This window comes from Nicotiana tomentosiformis, chromosome 5 (assembly GCF_000390325.3).
Source record: "Nicotiana tomentosiformis chromosome 5, ASM39032v3, whole genome shotgun sequence".
NCBI lineage: Eukaryota > Viridiplantae > Streptophyta > Magnoliopsida > Solanales > Solanaceae > Nicotiana > Nicotiana tomentosiformis.
The window spans coordinates 50,909,220-50,928,337 of NC_090816.1; the positions used below are offsets into that span (position 1 = coordinate 50,909,220).

Sequence of the window (19,118 nt, forward strand, 5' to 3'; positions counted from 1 at the left end):
ATGGGCTTCCAAATAATTTTTCGGACACACTCCTAAGTCCAAAATCACCATACGAAGCTATTGGAATAATCACAACTCTATTCCGGGGTCGTTTACTCAAAATTCCAACTCTGGTCAACTCTTTTCATTTAAGCTTCAAAAATGAGAATTGTTCTTTCAATTTAATCCCAAATCTTTCGAAAATCAAACTCGACCACACTCGCGGGTCATAATACATATTACGAATCTGCTCGAGACCTTAAGTCACTGAACGGGGCATAAATTCTTAAAACGACAAGTCGGGTCGTTACATTCTCCACCTCTTAAACATACGTTCGTCCTCGAACGTGCCAAGAATCTTTTTGAGGACATTAGATTACTGAGTGTATTCTTACACACATACTCGCGGGTGATTCTATGTTCCGCAATTTAACATGGGTCCGACAACACCATCTCAGTTGAGATTATTTCTTTTATCCATACTTATAAACTTTAAAACCAATTTCTAACACTCCAAACATTTCCAAAAGGCCAGATTTTCACATCAACGCACGATATTAGTCTCAACTGGCTATAGCAACTCGTGCCTACACACACATCAACTTTCTTGATAGTGTTGAAGTACTTCAAAAAATTTCCGGGGTGTTACATTCTCCCCCGCTTAGGATCATTCGCCCTTGAATGAGAAGTAGAGTCCACCCTCAAATACATAACATAACTTAACTCTTCTTTCGCACGTCTCAATCCCCCAAATTTTACTGACTCCCAAATTTTTAGAAATTTCGGTAGAGTCTCCCCTGTAAATGCGGCCTATCCACCTGACAGAGTAACACCGAAACAACTCCTAACAACACATCCACAACCCAACAAAGCACCACAATATATATATCAATAACACTAATCTCAGCATTACAAGCACCGTATTATTATAATGATATCAGGACATGAAGCACATCATATGTATGCCCATCACCATTTCTATGGTCTTAATAGTTGTTCATAATCGATTATAACATCGCCAATTAACCTCATATTAACCAAAACCTTGTTTTGACTTTTCACAACACTGACAGCAAAATGTGAGGCATGAAGACCTCATAACTATTTACCCGACTTAACGAGTCACATTTAACGCCGCCTGGGCACTCACCTCGTAGGCTAAAACTCAATATTTGCCTTACAATTATGGATAAATATGCACAGAAACACAAAAAAAAATTATCAAATAAGCCTAACAGGCATGACTCCTTATTAATACTATAGTATAAGTTTTAATTTGACAAAGGGAGAATTTAAACACATAAACTTTCATCACAAGGATCTTGTCCTTATATAACTTTCACCGCGGCTTGTAGCCCAATTTAAATATTTCACATCATATAAAAATGCGAGGATCTCGTCCTCAACTCCGAATCACAATTATTTTGCACATTGTGCCAACTGAAATTTTTAATTTCCTTTCTTTCTTCTTTTCAATAAATTTCGTAAACAATTATTTTTTTCTCAACACATAATGAACCCTCATACCGGTAGGGCATATAATTCTTAAATTTGAATTCAATTATTCCGAAATCACATCGAAACCCACTGTAGAGAGTAATAGAAAGTCACTTTTGGACTCATAGCCCACAATAATGTACAAAACAAAAATAATACACACGGACTAACACCATAAAATCTCCCAACAGGGATAAATACGGGAGTGGAGTACAAATTCACTAATCCACCATATATAAAGAGCATGAAAGGAGTTCTCCCCTCGATAATTGAAATCGAATCAAAATAAGAATGGTACTCCTTTTATTATAAATTAAATCATACCTTGTAACTACACCATCTAGTGTATCGGCCTCAGCCAATTCGTAGCAATTATATCAACGGGTCGGGCCTCCACCTCTTAGGCGCCCTCTACCCGCCTGTCCTCCACCCCTAACTGGCTATGCACGTAGAGTATTAACTGGAATAAAGCTTGTAGCCTGAGTGTCTTGATGAAATCCACCCCTCCCAAGTCTGGGACAATTTCTCTTGATGTGTCTAGTATCACCACTCTCATAACAACCCCTCTGCGGGCGCAGCTACTCATATTGAATCTCTACCGGATAACTAGAATAATCACTGTAAGAACCTCGTGTCGGTGGTGCACTAAAAGTATTAACTGAAGCACTACGAGTATTCTGAATTGCGGACTGGGTTGACAGACTACCCGAGCCTTTGCCATGATGAGTCATAGCTGCAGAGTAGAATCCTCCAGAGTTTCGAGACCTTTTGGCCTCCTTCACCTCACTTCGAACACGTTCTAGCATCCTAGCAATCTCTACTACTTGCTGAAATGGAATGTCAGTCCGCAACTCTCGAGCCATACATATTTTAAAATCATAATCGAGCCCTTTAATGAATCTGCGGACTCGCTCTTTAACTGTACAAACCAAGATAGGTGCATGACGGGCTAACTCACTGAATCTGATGGCATATTCTGACACCGTCATGGTGCCCTGACACAACCCTTCAAACTCTGTACGCCACGCATCCTGGAGAGTCTGGGGAACAAACTCTTTCAAAACATCTCTGAAAATTGAGTCCAAGTTGGTGGTGTTCCATCGACTAGTCTATCCTCGTCATAAACTTGCCACCATTGATACGCTGCTCGTGACAGCTGAAATATAGTAAAGGAAATTCTTCTCACTTTTACAATACCCATGGTGCGGAGAATACGGTGACACTTTTCTAGGAATCCCTGGGCATTCTCGATAGTTGTGCCACTAAAATAGGTTGGCTATATCTCTTAAACCTCTCAAGCCCTTTTTGTTCTTCTAATGCATGTGGCCTGACCTCAGACATGACCGAAATAACAGGTTGTACCGGCACCACACCAGAACCTGACCAATGTAGACATGCTGCTCTGGAGTACGGGCGGTAGGAGTCTGAGCTCCCCCACCCTCCCCCCTCCCCCAATCTGTGAAATATTTGGTGCAACAGAGATCAACCCTGCTTGAGTTAATATACCAAACATGTTCAGGAAATGTGCTAAAGACTCCTGAAATCCTAAGGTAACTACAGGTGCTTCCGGTACTTGTCCCCTGACCAGAGCTACTGGCGGCTCCTCAATTATTACTCTGACAGGTGCTCTAACTGCGACACGTGCCCTTACTCGGCTTCTACCTTGGCCCCGGCCTCTTACGGCTCTAGCAGTATGTGCGGGGGTCTGCTCAGCTGACCCGGTAGCACGTGTCCTCACCATTTGTGAGAGAATAGAGATACAAAGGCTCAAATTCCAAAATCAACAAATTCCGCACGACAGGAATGAACGAAGTGGAAATTTTCTAACAGTTCTGTAGCCTCTCGAAGATAAGTACAGACGTCTCTGTACCAATCCACAAGACTCTACTAGACTCGTTCGTGACTCGCAGAACCTATGAACCTAGAGCTCTGATACCAACTTTTCACGACCCAAAACTCCCACCCCAAGCATCGTGATGGCACTTAGTCTCTAAGACTAAGTAAGCCGATTATAATCGTAATTCAAGCCTTTTTTTAAAACATATAATTTAATACAACCTCCCAAAACTGGTAATACTGAGTTACGAACTCTAACTGAATACATGGAATTATCTCGAGGATCAAATATACAGTACTAATCGAATAAGAAATTAACAGTACAATAAAATGAAAAGACTCCAAGGGACTGTGATGACCAAGCAGTCCTACCTTGAATCCTTGCGATCGTACTCTAATCTCTGTCTGAATCCGATATTTTCAATACCTGGCTCTGTACAAAAATGTACAAAAGTGTAGTATGAGTACACCACGGTTGGTACCCAGTAAGTATCAAGACTAACCTCAGTGGAGTAGTGACTAGGTACAGTCAAGACACATACTAGTCAAATAATCTGTGCAATATAGCATACAAAAATAATAGAAAACAAATTGCAGTGATAGCAAAACCAATCAACTAGTGATTTAAACAATAAGGCAATAGGAACACCATAAATATTGCTCAAACGAATAATAAACACATGTACAACCAATTAATGAAGTCCTTCAAAATATACAATTTTTATCTTTAAGTTTTTCAATAAAAGTCTCTAGAATATAATCCTTTTCAATAAATATATTTTGAATATACTTCCTTCAAATACATATCTTTCCATTATAATTCTTTCAAATAAATATCTTTCGAATATAATTCTTTTAAATAAATATCGTCTGAATATAATTCTTTCAAGTAAATATTTTTCAAATATAATTCTTTCAAGTAAATATCTTACAAATATACCTATTTCAAGTAAATATCTTTCTAATATAATTCTTTCAAATAAATATCTTTCTAATATAATTCTTTCAAATAAAAGTCACTATGTGACACCTCATTTAACTTTCCTGGCATGAGAAATATATTCAACATATCACATCCAATGGCACGGCAATACCTTCGTGCACTTGTCTCTTTCTCACCCAATATATATGTAGATCAAATCAATTGGCACGGCAACACCCTTCGTGCACTTATATCTTTCTCACCGTGCATACATATAACAGTACCAACTAGGTGGGAGAAATGCCAATAACAATAAAAGAAATAAAGTGGAGGCACACAGGAAGCAACAACGACTACAAGTCACATAGAAAACATAGATGCACAATAACATCTCAAGATAAACGCATGAATGTATACACAACAAAACGATATCATAATATAATGTATGTCTCTCGTCCTCGCCTGCACGAAAACACCCTTCGTGCCAGAATATATGATAATATAAAAATAATGGCACGACATCACCCTTCGTTCTTTTACTAATGGCACGACATTACCCTTCGTTCTTTTACTCTCATCCTCACCTGATAATATAAATGCAATGGCACAGCATCACCTTTCGTGCTTTACACTCTCAGTGGCACGGCATCACCCTTCGTGCTTTACACTCTCCGTCACATGATAATATAATTCAAATGGCACGGCATCACCCTTCGTGCTTTATACTCTCAAATGGCACGACAACCCTTCGTGCTTTACACTCTCAAATGGCACAATATCACCCTTAGTGCTTTACACTCTCCCTCACATGATAATATAATTCAAATGGCACAGCATCACCCTTCGTGCTTTACACTCTCAAATGGCACAGCATCACCCTTCGTGCTTTACACTCTTCCTTATCAAGCACATGTATATCATTAACAAGCAAGGAAGGAAGCATAAATAACATCAAGGAGAGTGTTTAAACCACAACAATTCATATCACAATTTGCCACTGACCACAATCAAATTTCAAATATGTAGCAGAATCAATAACAAATAGCCCAAGGCTCCACGCAACGTATATAAAACCTCAAAACAATCAACAGAGATGGAAAATACTCAGTGTAGGACAACGCCTTCATTAATCTAAATTCTTAATAATTATATAAATACCTCTTATTAAGCTTATTTAATTAATTATTTGCAGATGAAAAATCCATAATAAAATTAATTTTCAAGAAATATCAAATCATCAATTCACGGAATCCACATAAATATATAAGTAATAATCACATCAAATTGTCATATAAAAATAAATTCAACAAACACGAATTGAGGCATGGAAAAATAGATGATTTAATAAATGCCATCAATTATCCAATTTACTGCACAATATGCCTAAGACCTTAACCCAATATATTTTGCACATATAAGCTCGAGTACGTACTCGTCATCTCGCGTACACGACTTTTTATTTTTCACAAACGGCACATAAGACTCGATGCCTAAGGGGTAATTCTCCCACTCGAGGTTAGATAAGATACTTACATTTTTGAAGTTATGCCGGTATTCCAAAATCGTCTTCTTGCTTGAATTGACCTTCGGACCGCTCAAATCCTAATCCATATGGTAAAAATCGCCTTAAAATCGCTTCAATCTGAGCTCCATAGCACAAAATATGTTAAAAATAGCTGAAACCTCGAAATATAGCTACTGCCTAGGTATTTACTCTTCGCGATCTCGGAAAATGCTTCGTGATCGCGAAGCACAACTTTTCTCCTTTCGTGATCGCGAAGAACAAGTGCCCAGCTCTTCCAGACAGCCTCTAGTATAATGGTCATAACCTTTGTACAAAGGTTCAAATTGCAAAAAGTTTAACTTTCTGAAAACTAGACACCAAGGGCTACAACTTTCATGTTTTGTTCATTTCCTAGTTCCTTATAGATTGAGATATAAGCTCCCAAAGTCGAGTCAGTGTAGTAGGATTTTCCTCTACACGATCGCGAAAAGGTTTCCGCGATCGTGATTCACAGTGTCCAAACAGCAAAATTGCTCTTCGCGATCGCGATGCATACCTCTGTAGCCAAAAATCAGCAACTAAAAATGGCATAGAAATGGTCCGAAACAACCCCGAAACTCACCCGAGCCACTCGGGACCCCGTCCGAACATACCAACAAGTCTCAAAACATATTACGGACTTAGTCGAAACCTCAAATCACATCAAACAGCGGTAAAACTACGAATCATACCCTAATTCAAGTGTAATGTAAACCTATCAAATCAAGTCCGATTGACCTCAAATTTTGCACACAAGTCATAAATGACATAACGGACCTATAAAAATTTTCAGAACTGGATTCCGACCCCGATATTAAAAAATAACTCCCTGGTCAAACTTCCAACTAAAACTTCATATTTTTGCCATTCCAAGCCTAATTTAACTACGGGCCTCCAAATAATTTTTCGGACACACTCCTAAGTCCAAAATCACCATACGAAACTATTAGAATAATCAAAACTCTATTCCGGGGTCGTTTACTCAAAAGTTAAACTCTGGTCAACTCTTTTCATTTAAGCTTCAAAAATGAGAATTGTTCTTTCAATTTAATCCCGATTCTTTCGAAAATCAAACTCGACCACACCCGCGGTTCATAATACATATTACGAAGCTGCTCGAGACCTTAAGTCACCGAACGGGGCATAAATTCTTAAAACGACAAGTCGGGTCGTTACAAAAACCTACTCCAAACCAAATTTAAAGAACATTAAACCTTCAAATAGTTGATTTTCACTATTAGGCGCCGAAACACTCCCGGGTTATCCAAAATCCGATTTGAACATACGCCCAGGTTCAAAATCATCATACGAACCAATTAGAACCGTCAAATTCCGATTCCGAGGTCATTTTCTCAAAATGTTGACCGAAGTCAAACTTGGCCTTTTAAAGCCAAATTAAAGAACTAAGTATTCCGATTTCAACCCGAACACTTCCAAATCCCGAACCAACCATTCCCGCAAGTCATAAATTAGTCAAAGCACATATGGAGAGTTTTATTTAGGGGAACGGTGTTCTAAAAGTCAAAATCACCGGTTGGGTCATTACAATTTTATTATTCTAACTAATATTATCTGAATTTTAATGAATAAAATCTCTATTAAATAGAAGGGACTTATATAGTCATATAATAACTCTTTTGTTATGTATATTTCTTTATTATATTATTCAATTTTTAGTATTATTACATTCTTAATAAAAATTTTATTAGCATATTACTTTGTTTAATATTTTTGTCCGCTACTTTTCTTTTCTAATATAATAGAAGATACATATTTTATGACTCTTAAAATATTTTTTTATTTTAAATTTTATTATATTGTTCTCAATAATATTGTCTGAATTTTAATGAATAAATATACTTTTTATATATAAAAAACAAAAAATAATTTAAACAAAAGAAACAAAGAAATTAACTAACCTAAACCCTCACCCATCACTACAAGAAAAATGCTTAATAGCGAAGGGAAAACTGGTCCATAAAAGTAAGGAATTGGTCCCTAATGTTCAATAGCGACCAACCAATCTGGCCCTTATAGCTTCTGCTGCTAAAGGTCATCAAGGACGAGATAGAGAGTTGGTCATTAAAACTATTTCGCGACCAGTTTAAAACTGGCCCTTAAATATTTTTTAAGGACCATGTTTCTAGTGCCTATTTGCATATTTTAGGGACTAAATTCCTGGTCCTTAAAATGTTTTTGCAAATAGCTTAAAGCTGGTCGTTAAAACGTTTTGCGACCATTTAAAAACTGGACGTTACATCTTTCGCGACTGGTCCTTAAGTCGAACATGCCAGCACTACAAAGCTACAGATTTAACAACCAAATTTTTTACTTCTAAAAATGATTTAAGGACTAATAGTCTAGTCCCTAAAGAAACAAGTCGAGTCCCTAAATCACATTCAACTTGCAACTAGAAAATCTGGTAATTAATATAAAGTTGATATTTTTTTCATATAATAATTATCAAAAATGATTAACATCAGTTACTTGCACATTACATCAATGATGTAAGCTAGTCATAATATTGTGTTCTTAAACCCTTAGTAAAAAAACTACATATCACTAATATCCCTCGATTGTAATGTAAAATTTTCTTGACATTCCCATCAAAAAGATGGTCAATCTGTATGTCGTCAAAAATCTTCTTCTTGTAAACTTCAACATCCAAAACCTGTAGAAGAAAAAAAATCATTTAGAAAAATTATAACACTGTGGTTGGAACAAAATCTGCAGTTGTTATACGCATCTTTCTGTATGCTTGTAAACAAGCATATTTAAAAGGGGAGAAAAAGGAGCAGAGTGTTGATTCTCTTTCATCATCCCTAGCAAACTTCCATCAGCAAGAACTTTGTATGTTTGGTGCCTAGTGTATGCATTGGTTGGACTAATCAAAGCAATAGTGAGAATTATGTGGTAAATATTTTTAACGGCTAGAAGCACTTAATCTGCCAATTAAGATCTCCCAGTAAATATCTGGCGGCGGACAAATTAATACATCATTATATTGCCAGTGAAGCACCTTAGAGAAAATGATTTACCCTTTCTCAGCCATCAAGTCAAAAGGCTAGAAAATGATTTACCCTTTGGTGAATGTTGATACATGTTATCTGATCAAGTATGAAAGTAAAGTCTCAATTTTTCTGTGTGAACTTTGCGATGCTTAATGTCCTGTTTTTCTTTTTTAACCTCCTTCCAGAATTTATCCTACTTTTTCTTTTGATGGCATCTTTGACCAGTTTCTTGTATGGAAACTATGTAAATAAAAGAAACATGCTTAGAAATTACTGAAAAGATGCAGGATGAAAATACTTTTGCATTTCAAAATGGTTAGGAAGATGTTATTGTATAAGATTCTGTTCCGACTGTTAAGAAGCTCAATGACATTCAATAGGGTAGTTGTTTAATTTAGTTGGCACTGCACTGCCAATGAGCTGAGTATTTCAATTGCTAGAATGATATTTAATATTTATGACGTCAGTTTCCTAATAGGAAGGGAGCCTTTTCGAAATAAATTTAGTATTTCTAGTAATTTCAGAACATGAATTAATTTGTTTAGTGCACTTAATGGTTGTCTAATATACAGTATAAATACATCACTACGATGTTGACCAAATTCATATCCTAAATCAATGAAGAGCTATACAGTAACAAACAGATGCCAAATGTAAAAGCTCCTGACAAGTATGGAGAACTATCCTGTAGAAAAACTAACCTATCAGTGTTGGAGACGAACCATTCAGGTGAAGTTCTAAGCCACATATTCCTTTATGTTCGTTTTAATAATGTTCACATGGGCAGTTATTGATATTGTCCTTTCGCGAGCTTTTTGCTATTGCAGTCAGTTTGTGAAGACCGCTAGAAGGCTTACCATCTTAACAGATTCTGGCAGCGATAATATACAAGATAGAGACTGATGGATATTGATCCTTGTTAACTGTACAGTTGATTGCTAGTAGTAGTTTCAACCTACTTCCTTTTCCTTCTTTGAGTTGTTTTTAAGAGTTGAAGGGGGAAATCTCTCCTTCAACCAATGTTTAGCAAATATTGTTGCATATAATTATAATTATTATTGCAAACTGTTTCCCTATGCACAACCAGCAAACTCGTAATCAATGGAAGATATAAATTCCGCAAATGATATATAATAACATACACTTAAATAAACAAAATAAATTGATGTTTCGGGTAAGTTGTTACTCACTTGGTATCATCAAGGATCCGAATAGTCATTCTCCTGAAATGGAGGCTGTTCCGCTAAAAATAATTGCTTCAGTTCTTTCATCTCATTTTCAAAGTTAGACAAATGATCCTTCAAAGACTGATTTTCGTTTTGAGTTGAACGTAGCTTAGCCAATAATTCAGCTTTTGAACAAGTTCCACCTTTCAAATCTTTCGCCTTAAACCCACCCCCGAAGCCAAATACATGACTATGACTTTGAGGTCCAGAGCATTTTTCTACAATCTCTATGCTAGGAAGTGACGGTTCGGACTGCACCAATTCCTTGATTTGAGCCTACAAAGTATATAGAGAGATTTTTGTTAGATCCCATAATAACTAAAAATAATGAACTTGTTCAATTAACCAAACGCACATGTTTCTCGATTATTTCAGAATCAACAAGTATGTTCTTCTTCTTGCGAGTCTCGAAGAAAATAGTTGCCAAATCTATTGGTTTGCCATCTTTCTCGCCCTTTACATAAAAGTACATATGTCAAATAATGTCTCGTCAATATTAAGAAAAAATAGATTTGATGATAACACCTTTTGATAAATAATCTCTCTAATTGGCTTGCGACCAATATGATGAAGCATCTTCAACTTAGTTCTATTTGCTGCATTCCTGTTACTTCTCGCCTATATTTGAGTAACAATATTAAATTTAAATGCTATAAATAAATTGTCAGTTAAAAGATAATAGTATAAAATAAAATTACACAACTAAGTATTATGTCAAACCTGAAAACTTTCAGTAGAAAAATGTTCCTTTACCAATCACTCCCATTGTTTCTTGTCTACCCCCTTGGGCACATGCTTAAGAGCCTCTTGTACATACTTTGCATGCAATTGTCCTCTCCATTTGTTCCATAACTCTTTCATCCATCCCAAAATATGATTGCGATGAATATCCATGTCATCACTCTCAAATTTATCCTGCAATATATCATGAGGATAGTATAGGTTGATAGCCAATATCATCACAGAAACTCCATGTGATAGAAGAAAATATAGTTCTACAATCAGTCTTGAAATGATCTAGCCAAATTATTTTTTAAAAAAAAATTAGCTTTATTTCATTTTTGTGAATTTAAAACATAGAACTCACAATTTTATTACTACCTCCGTTCCAGTTTATGTGAACCTATTTCCTTTTTGGTCCGTTCCAAAAAGAATAACCCCTTTCTAAATTTGAAAATAATTTTGCTTAAAGTTATAATTCTACCCTTAATGAGAAGCTTTTATAACCACACAAATACTCTGGGCCCTTTTTGAATTGCGTAGGACCATAAATTTCAAAAGTCTTCATTTTTTCTTAAACTCCGTGCCCAGTCAAACAGGTTCACATAAATTAGAACGGAGGGAGTATATTTTAGTGAAAAACGTGATAAGAACTCAATAATTAAGTTCCAAGAATGGTAAGAAAAGAGGAATCAAAGAATAAATTAGAATAATCCATCCAGTTGCCGTAACAGCTGCCCACATGTGATTTAACTTTTCCTCCTTAATGCGATCCCACGATGATACTCCCAGTGGACATATATTACAGTCATGAACTATTTTTCCCAAGTGCCTCGAAAATAGATTGCTATTCTTTCCAACTGTTCGATTATTGTAAAATATTACTTTTAGCTTCTCTCCAACTTCAAGTGATGCAACTTCTTTGCATTTGTTACTTCCTCGAACCTTTTTTACCTTTTCAGCAGCACATGAACCTACATTTGCTTAATTTATAAATATCAGAAAATATTATAAAAATGATAAACATGTGATCAAATAGATTTGAGAAACCATACTTGTTTCAACTGTTTGGGTGGACTGCATAACTTGATCAATAGAAGGAGAAAATGGAATATCAGATTGCATATTCTCTTTGTCATGAACCAAAGAATTTTTATTCTTTGTTTGCACTCCTTGAGCGGCAAACATGGTTGTGTCTAATCTTGTACTCTTAGAAGGTCTTGACATGCTTTGACTTGCATAATGAGCATTATGATGAAAGGATCGTTCCTCATTTTCAGACTCTTCAAAGGAGCACATAGATCTAAGCTCTCGCCTTCGTCCTTTCCCTAGAGTACCTGATGTAAGAAATCATATTACTAAAAGTTTGGTATTAAAGTAAATTCAGTTAAAAAAAAGAATTGAATTGAGAAGTTACAGCATATTACGCCGCAAGCTGTTTTCATTATTTTACTACAGAACATTTTCAACACCAACACTTGAAATAGGAAAGCATTGTTATGGAAAAAGGTCAGTCAGTGTACTAAATAGATCCTACAACCTTTAACCTGATGCATAGCCTATAACTATCTTAATAACTAGGACAACCACAAGATATCATGTACTCAACACCTTAGCAAAGCAATATAATTACCAAGTACAAGAACTATAAAAACCATCTATCAATGAACAATTTTGACATATCTTTGGTGTTGTCCACATAGACAGATGAGAAGTGAACGAGACCATTTTTCTCTATTCTGGTTCTGATCCTCAACATGCCAATAGGAAGTAACTCCTAAAATGAACTGAGAAACCATTGGTCAACATATATTATATCATTCATAGGAATGTGGATCATTTGGCATCCTAACAGTCATGTACTTCGACAAATTTTGGCCAGTCCAGAGTGATGTAAAAGCATGACGCAAACAACAGAATACAGAAAAAGACATACACCAAGCAGTCATTATCATCAACTAAACAATCTACATTCACAACTATACTAAATGTCTCAATCGAAAAAAACACATACTTGTTTCCACTTTTTGGGTGGATTGCATAACTTGATCATCAGAAGGAGAAAACATAATATTAGTTTTCATATTCTCTTTGTCATGAACCAAAGGGTTTTTATTCATTGTTCGCAATCCTTGAGCAGCAAACATGGTGCTCTTAGAAGGTCTTGACATACTTTGACTGGCATAATGAGCATTCTGATGGAAGGATCGCTCCTCATTTTCATACTCTTCAAGGGAGCACATAGATCTAAGTTCTTGCCCTCGTCCCTTCCCCGGAGCACCTGGTGCAGGAAATCACATTAGTAAAGAAAATCAAATCTAAATAATTACAATTTTTATTCTAAAAGATAATAGCTTTTAGAAACCCTACTCATTGAATTTTGTTGGATGTATTGCATAACATCATCAATAGATGAAAAAGATGGAATATCAGTTTGCACATGCCCTTTCTTAAGAACCAATGAATTTTTATTCGTTGGTCCCAGTCCAGATACCCCTAAAGAACACATAGATCTAAGCCTTCGCCCTCGTCCCTTCGCTACTGCACCTGGTATAAGAAAATCATATTAGTAAAAAGTTTAGCACTAAAATTTAAGTGTACAAATTGATAACAAAATAAATTTGAGAAACCATACTCGTTTCAACAATTTGATTGTACTGCATAACTTGATCAGTAGATTGAGAGGATAGAATATCTGGTCCAGATACCCCTAAAGAGTATATAGATTTAAGCCCTCTCCCTCGTCCCTTCCCTATAGCACCTGGTGCAACAAATGCATATTTGGTAGTAGCTTTCACAATGGATGCCACCTCATTTTCATTCTTTGAAGGTTTCATATCAAACCTACAAAAAACAAATTAAGACATTATAACAATAATGTACTAACAAAAAGATCATGTAATCAGAATGCATACCAATATGAATATGGTAATGGCATAAAGAGATACTTCACCTCAGTTGTTCTTTTTCGTTTATTTTGTGTAGGATTTTTTAAATCTGCAACATCACCAACCATTTGTTGCAAAATCTAATAGGAATCACGAGGTTGCGTCTTTCTTGCTACACGCCAACCCTTATTGGAATTATCATTAGCATAAAATACTTGATGTGCCTGGTCTGCTAATACAAAAGGCTCATTTGTTTTCAAAAACCATTCCCAATTAACACTGACAATGCCATATTCATCTGTAATTCCTTTCTTTTTATCATACGCATCAAACCAATTACATTGAAATAAAATCACTCTTCTTCCGGTGAATTGCAATTCAAGAACATCAGTTAAAACTCCATAGTAATCAATATTCTCACTATGTTCACCAGTCTCATCGACAACAACCACACCACAATTTTGAGTCCTTAAATGTTTATCATAATCTTCTATATGAAATCTATATCCATTAACAATGTAGCCATTATAATGTAATACATATTGGGTAGGACCACGTGAAAGTGCAAGGAGATCTTCCATGAGCTGACTATCATCTCCTTTATACAATTGTGCAACCTATCAATGAGATAAAGTTAATTACTTTAGAATGAGAAATATAATATTTGATTTTCAAATTTGATATGTATATATTACTCACCCTATCTTTAAACCATTCGATAAATTGTCAGTTCCATTCTGTATAAGACAAGTGTTGAGAAAAATCTACATGAATTTGTGCAAACTCTCTACAAATTTTAATCGAACCAAAAATGTCATACATAAAGGAGAAATAATCCTACACGAAACAAGGAAAACAAAATATGATATGAAGGAAAAATTTCATACTCTAGAAATGGTAGAACTTCATCACAATTCTTCAGTATGTATATATGTGCTTGCTCCAATTCATCTGCTTCAAGATCATGATGTTTTGGAGCTCCTAAAGTTTTACCAGATTTACAAAGTAAAGATAAACCTCCATCAGAATTTTTTAAACCACCATCATAATTTCGTTCTGGCCGATTAAACTTTGTGTCGATTCTATGCAGATACCTTGAACATAAGGTCATACATTCATTTCCAAGGTAACCCTCTGCAATAGAACCTTCTGGACAAGCCCTATTACCAATGAGAGATTTCAAAAAATATAACCATCATTCTATAGGATACTGTCACGATCCAAAATCTAACTATGGTCGTGATGGCGCCTATCGTGTTACAAGGCAAACCTACTTCCCAATATATTTCTACTAAACCGATTATAAGAATTTAATAAAACATTTCAATATTTGAATTTTTCATAAACTAAATCAACTCTAAATATAATTATACAAAATACGGAAACGAGCCCCAAATATCGGGGTGTCACTAAGTCATGAGCGTCTAAATCTATGAACTAAGAAATGAAACTGTCTAACGGTCAATACAATCCAAAAGAAGAAATGATAAAAGGAGTAACGAGGTCCTGCGGACGCTAGCAGCTACCTTGCAATCTCCACAGATAGCCGACCTGAATTCAACGATCGTCGCGCTTTAATCTGCACATAAAGTGCAGGGTGTAGCATGAGTACAACCACCTCAGCAAGTAACAGAAATAACTAAGGAACTGAGAAATAGTGACGAGCTAAGTAAAACAGCCCAATTATTTATTTTTCACAATTTAAAAATAAACAGAAATAAATGGGTAAATTCCATAACTTAGTAAATGCCAAAAGAAGTTTAACAGATAAATGCAGCAACAACACAAATAAATACAACCTCACATCAGTGTCACTCCATCACTCATCACTCGTACTCAGCACTCAATACTCAAAACACTCAACACTCTGCACTCACTAGGGGTGTGTACAGACTCTGGAGGGGCTCCCAAAGTCCAAGCGCTAAGCACGGACAACTCACGCGCTATGGTATTAATACCTGGACCCGCATGGTCAACTCATGTGTTACGCGGACAACTCACGCGCTATGGTATTAATATTCTCACAGCCAGGCCCTCAGCCTCACTCAATCATCTACCTTACTAGCCTCATCATCACCAACAAATAAGGGAACACAACCCACATCATCCAGGGAATCACAAGCCATCGAGGCACAACTGATACTGAGCGCTCATGTGCGCATACGAATGCGTGAAAGGATTTCAAAGAGTTACACTTCAAGTTGAATCATTACAGCACGATAAAAATCCAAGAATGTGAAATTTCGTAAGGGTTCTGCAGCCTCTTGAAGATAAGTACAGACGTCTCTGTACCGATCCGTAAGACTTTACTAAACCTGCTCATGACTCGTGAGACCTATGTTACCTAGAGCTCTGATACTAACTTGGCACGAACCAAAATCTAACCATGGCCGTGATGGCACCTATCGTGTTACAAGGCAAGCCTACTTCCCAAAATATTTCTACTAAACCGATTATAAGAATTTAATAAAACATTTCAATATTTGAATTTTTCATAAACTAAATTAACTCTAAATATAATTATAGAAAATACGGAAACGAACCCAATTATCGGGGTGTCACTAAGTCATGAGCGTCTAAATCTATGAACTAAGAAATAAAACTGTCTAACTGTCAATACAATCCAAAAGAAGAAATAATAAAAGGAGTAACAAGGTCCTGCGGATGCTAGCAGCTACCTTGCAATCTCCACAGATAGCCGGCCTGAATTCAATGATCGCCGCGCTTTAACTCACCTGAATCTGCACATAAAGTGCAGGGTGTAGCATGAGTACAACCACCTCAGCAAGTAACAGAAATAACTAAGGAACTGAGCAATAGTGACGAGCTAAGTAAAACAGTCCAATTATTTATTTTTCACAATTTAAAAATAAATAGAAATAAACGGGTAAATTCCATAACTCATTAAATGCCACAAAGAAGTTTAACAGATAAATGCAGCAACAACACAAATAAATACAACCTCACAGCAGTGTCACTATATCACTCATCACTCGTACTCAGCACTCAATAGTCAAAACACTCAACACTCTATGCTCACTGGGGTGTGTACAGACTCCGGAGGGGCTCCCAAAGCCCAAGCGCTAAGCACGGACAACTCACATGCCATCATATCAATACCTGGATCCGCACGGTCAACTCACGTGCTACGCGGACAACTCACGCGCTATGGTATTAATATCCTCGCAACCAGGCCTTCGGCCTCACTCAATCATGTACCTCACTAGCCTCATCATCACCAACAAATAAGGGAACACAGCCCACATCAAGTACCACCACATATTAGCAAATAATAAGGATTGAGGTAACATGTACAATAATTTCTATGACTCAGTACAAATAATATGAGCATGAATTAAAGCCTAAGCATTATCTCTAACATGAAGGCAAACAAGTTCAACAACAAAGAAACACATAACCACAGATAATAGCCAATTAGGCCTCATAGTCTCACGGAACGGACCAAGTCTCAATCACTCGCGGTGCACACCCACACGCTTGTCACTTAGTGTGGGTATCACTTCCAAACAATCACGTGATGTCAAATCTCCGGGTTAATACCCTCAAAGTCAGAGTTAAAACTGTTACTTACCTTCACAACGTAAACATCCTACTCCGGAATGCCCTCGTCTCTGGACCCAGTCTCCAAATGCTCTGAATCTAATCACAATCAGTACAATACCATCAATATACGCTAATGGAATGAATTCCACAAGAAAAACTACAAAATATGCCAAAAATTTGAAACCGACCAAAACCTGACCCCCGGGCCCACATCTCGAAATTAGTCAAAAATGGCAGAATAATAAACCTTGTCCTCGCCCGAGTCTAACCATAAATCGAACTCTGTTTGGTCCCTCAAATCCTTAAATTACTTTCCAACATTTCCAAGCCCTAACCCCTCATTTTCACTAATTACCATGATTAAACAACAGAAAATCACCATATATACAAGTATTAGGGCTCAAGTAACTTACCTCTACGAAACCCCCTTGATTCCCTCTTCAAATCTCTCCCAAAAGCTCCAAAAACCGAATAGAAATGGTGAAGAACGCACCAAAATTCGCGAAGTGTGATATATACGGTCTGCCCTAGGGATTCTGCACCTGCGGACCCTTTCTCGCACATGCACTTCCGCATCTGCGGACTCCTGTGCGCACCTGCGCATTCCACTTAACTGGCCAGACTTCGCACCTGCGGAAGTCTCCTTGCACCTGCTAGCCCCCAGGTGCGATCCACTCTTCGCATATGCGACCATCTCCTCATCTGCGAGCCTCCCACGCACCTGCGATCATCGCACCTGCGGTTCCCAATCCGCAGGCGCGGACATACCAGAATAGCAGCTCCAGCTGCATTTTCCAACTTCCAAACTCCCCGATACCCGTCCGAAATCATCCCGAGCCCCTCGGGACCTCAACTAAAAAAATACCAAGTCATATATCAACATACCAACTTAGTCTAACCTTTGAATCACTCGAAACAACACCAAATAATAAAATTACCCTCAGATTCAAGCCAAAGAACTTCTAAATTTTCAAATTCGGCACCCGATGCCGAAACCAACCAACCACGTCCGAATGTCCTCAAATTTTGCACACACATCACATATGACACTACGAACCTACTCCAACTTCCGGAATTCCATTCCGACCCCGATATCAAATTTTGTTTCCACTGCCGACCGAAATCGCCAAATTTCCAATTTCGCCAATTCAAGCCTAATTCTACCACGGACCTCCAAATCACATTCCGGACGCACTCCTAAGTTCAAAATCACCTAACGGAGCTAACGGAACCATCAGAATTTAAATCCGAGATCGTTTACACATAAGTCGACATCCGGTCAACTATTTCAACTTAATCTTCCAACATGAAATTCATTCTTCCAAGCTAACTCCGAAATACCTTAAAACCAAAACAGATAATTTACAAAAGTCATAATACCTCATAAAAAGTTATGCAAGACCTCAAATAATTGAAAGGAGTGTAAATGCTTAAAACAACCGGTTGGGTCGTTACAATCTCCCCCACTTAGACATGTGTTCGCCCTCGAACGTGCCAAGAGTTGTTCTCAAAACCATCAAGAACTCTCTCCGATCCCCAGTGGCACAAAATCAATCCGTAAGGACTGAATCCTTCTAACTCAACCAAGCTACGCAGACCACCAAAAACCCAAGGACATTGCCACAAAATACCTGTAGAACTCATTACCTCATACACACCCAAAGAACTAATCATACCCATTACCATGCCAATCAAACCTGCTACCAAGATGTCTTATCTATCCAAGTTCCTTCTAAATTACCTTCAAATTGATACTTCTCCCCGCCATAACACCACAATCCTCAACCCAGACTCGCCACACGAGACCCAAGCATAAAACCACACCGCCCTAAGGCTCATAAGCCGCTGAATACTCTCTTAAATATCCCCAAAAGTACCACAAGCATGCGCTCACACAATCAACACCTCAGTGCTCAAGCAATAGTCAAACCC

At 37.2% G+C, this 19,118-nt stretch overlaps 1 protein-coding gene across 50 annotated transcripts in view; it reads right to left on the reverse strand.

Moving 5' to 3' along the window:
• Positions 1-8,203: 8,203 nt before the first annotated feature.
• The window catches only part of LOC104100155 (uncharacterized), a 38,454-nt gene continuing 27,539 nt past the window's right edge, over positions 8,204-19,118 (reverse strand). For 20 of the 50 annotated variants that reach the window (XM_070174898.1, XM_070174900.1, XM_070174899.1 and 17 more), the window contains 12 exons: positions 16,301-16,363; positions 15,149-15,201; positions 14,510-14,782; positions 13,370-13,578; positions 13,105-13,281; positions 12,749-13,015; positions 11,790-12,071; positions 10,735-11,708; positions 10,540-10,632; positions 10,370-10,468; positions 9,979-10,290; positions 8,204-8,448 (listed from right to left, as the gene is read on the reverse strand). In XM_070174898.1, the coding sequence (XP_070030999.1) occupies positions 11,389-11,708; positions 11,790-12,071; positions 12,749-13,015; positions 13,105-13,281; positions 13,370-13,578; positions 14,510-14,733 (1,479 nt within the window). In that variant the 5' untranslated portion in view covers positions 14,734-14,782; positions 15,149-15,201; positions 16,301-16,363 and the 3' untranslated portion in view covers positions 8,204-8,448; positions 9,979-10,290; positions 10,370-10,468; positions 10,540-10,632; positions 10,735-11,388. The other 30 variants (XM_070174901.1, XM_070174895.1, XM_070174893.1 and 27 more) reach the window with 21 other exon arrangements.